Source organism: Saccostrea cucullata, unplaced genomic scaffold (assembly GCF_032062105.1).
Source record: "Saccostrea cucullata isolate Sc308-1 unplaced genomic scaffold, CSIRO_AGI_Scuc_v1 ctg3162, whole genome shotgun sequence".
NCBI lineage: Eukaryota > Metazoa > Mollusca > Bivalvia > Ostreida > Ostreidae > Saccostrea > Saccostrea cuccullata.
The window spans coordinates 1-2,500 of record NW_026933761.1 but is presented as its reverse complement, the minus strand read 5'-3'; the positions used below and the strand labels follow the sequence as shown (position 1 = coordinate 2,500).

At 31.5% G+C, this 2,500-nt stretch overlaps 1 protein-coding gene across 1 annotated transcript in view; it reads left to right on the top strand.

Moving 5' to 3' along the window:
- Nucleotides 1-2,344, top strand: part of LOC134239295 (hemicentin-2-like) — a gene marked incomplete at its 3' end in the record, with an annotated part of 24,443 nt that extends 22,099 nt beyond the window's left edge. The window contains exons 7-10 of the mRNA XM_062721474.1: nucleotides 16-194; nucleotides 685-846; nucleotides 1,994-2,137; nucleotides 2,321-2,344. Of these exons, the coding sequence (XP_062577458.1) occupies nucleotides 16-194; nucleotides 685-846; nucleotides 1,994-2,137; nucleotides 2,321-2,344 (509 nt within the window). The remainder of the gene's footprint in view (nucleotides 1-15; nucleotides 195-684; nucleotides 847-1,993; nucleotides 2,138-2,320) is intronic.
- Nucleotides 2,345-2,500: the final 156 nt, after the last annotated feature.

Genomic DNA, 2,500 nt, shown 5'->3' with positions numbered 1-2,500 from the left:
AAAAATTTTTTTAAGTCCTGTATTGGGAGTAACATGGCAGACTAGAAACGGATCTCATATCGTAGAGGATCATAAATATAGTATCCGTCATGGTGGAAAAGAGCTTTACATAAGAAATACAACATTTAAAGATGATGAGGTTTATAAATGTATGTCTAATGACGCCATACAAAACCCATACCTTAATGTCACATGTAAGTATGAGCTGTTTCATGTAAGTCACTTATGGTAATTTTGAGAGCATAGTTTTAAAGACATTTACGTGTATACTATAGTTTTGTTTTTGTTTTTTTCATTTTTTAGTCGTTTTATTTTGTTTAATGAACCATTATTTCCTAGCGTTCACAAACGTTTCCTTATTAAAATACTTATGGTCTATGGAATTCATCTAAACACATCCTGTGAAATCACCAATTTTCGTGGGTGTTTAATTTTCGTTGTTTTCGAGGCATGGAGAGACCCACGAATTCATGACCACCAGGAAGTGTAAAATTACACATGAATTACTACAAATAATTACCTTACCACGAAATAAAATCTCCACAAACCAATATATTTCCTCAAACCTCGAAAAATTGACCCCAGGAAAATATGAGATTTTACAGTAGTTTAGAAGACATTTATACATTTACATGTACGAATATACAATAATTGTGTGTTGTTGTTTTTTATTTCTATCCATAGCCTACCCATTTTTCCCTAGCGTTCACAAACGTTTTATGATGAAAATGGTCAAATTTACGATAAACAGGAGTACGGAAATAATGTGCAATGCAATATCTGCACCACAGGAAATGGAACCTGTTGTGATCATGTGGATGAAAAATGGAAAGAAATTAAATAAAGGTATTTTATTGAGCATGTTCTACGTATGAACAATTTCTAGAACGAGATAAATCATTGACAAACAAGTTGATGAAACAAGAATTTCCGCTGTTTCGTCATCATTTCGTAAGTTCTGTGGTCGATACAATGACCTTGTTAGCATATACAATTTATTATCGAGTCAAATGCTGACTGACGTTTTTCGTTCTTATTGTTATGCCATTTTTCATACACTGAATTGACGACGGATGTGTCCGTTATTTCCCGAACATGACAAGGAGCACACGGCGGGTGTGACCGTCAGCACCTGACTCCACTTCTGATGTTTCGGAGGTCCGTGTTTGCTCTGCTCCTATTTTGAATTGTTTTATGGACCTTTGATCTTTAATACTGTTCGCAATGTCCATATGTTTTATAACTCTAAATATACTAGCATCAATCACTGAACCTATTGTTTTACTGAAAAGTAATGGAGACCAAAGATTGACAAATGGCAAATTTATTTGTAGCATTGGGAAAGCCTTTGCATGAATATGCCTTGCTTAGGAATGTCTGTTCGGATATAATGAATTTATTGTTAGCTACATTTGTCTTGTCTACTCACAACCAAAGACAGATTTTTTTCTTTTTTGAAGGAAATACTTTTAATAAATCCATTTCTGCTTAAACTCTGGATACCATAAATGCTTCAGAAGATACATGTACCTTGTGTACATTAAATCTAAAATAAATAAAATAATGAATAATTTTTGATAGAAAAAAATAAATCAGTTTAATATATCACTAACTCTTAATTATCAGGATCCTTAAATTTTTTGATTTATTTTTTAAAGAAACAGCTTAATGGAATCGGTAGGCCTATATAGCTCCCAATTTTCAATTACAGGTTTAATTGTATGACGGTGTATTCAGTAAGACTTTTTTATGCAATAGACCATATTTTAATACACTTGTTTTGGCTTACTATCTCAAATGTTAGGGATAAAAATTAGAAAAATTAATATAAATGGGAATTTAAAAAGAAATACGTTGCTCATAAATAAAGTAATGTGTTATTTTCAGTTTTTTGATAATCAAGCCTTTGGTTAACAAATAAAACAATTTGAATTCCTTGTCATTCTCCTTTTCCAACGTCCAATTGATCTTACAAATTTCAAATTATTTTTAGAATCTCGTTATCAGCTCTCGGAAAATAAAAAGAAATTACACATTTACAAAACAAATTTAGACGACGCGGGATGTTATACATGTGTGGTAGAAAATAGCGAAGGAACTGCAGTAGCCAATTTTTTACTACACGAAAGTAATACAGGTATAAAGAAATTCATTTCTGAATTTATATGGCATTTATAAAGCGAAGTTGTGCATGATTCAAAGAAATTTAATCTTGAAATTTAATGTGATACAGTATATCAAGCAATTGCTAATATTCGTAATTTGATGGTGTAGCTTAAAAGATGTACTAGAAAAAAAAGCATGTGTTCATTTTTTGTAGTTCCCTCACCTGACCAAACGCCACGTAAGTAGACTCTAAATATGGATATGTACCGGGTTTTCTATTGGCTAATAGGTTTTTGAATCACTTAAGTTTCCGCATATATGTACATTCTTGTATTAAACGCAATTACAATGTACTCATATCCTAAAAAATCAGTTAATAAAGTATTACAATAAG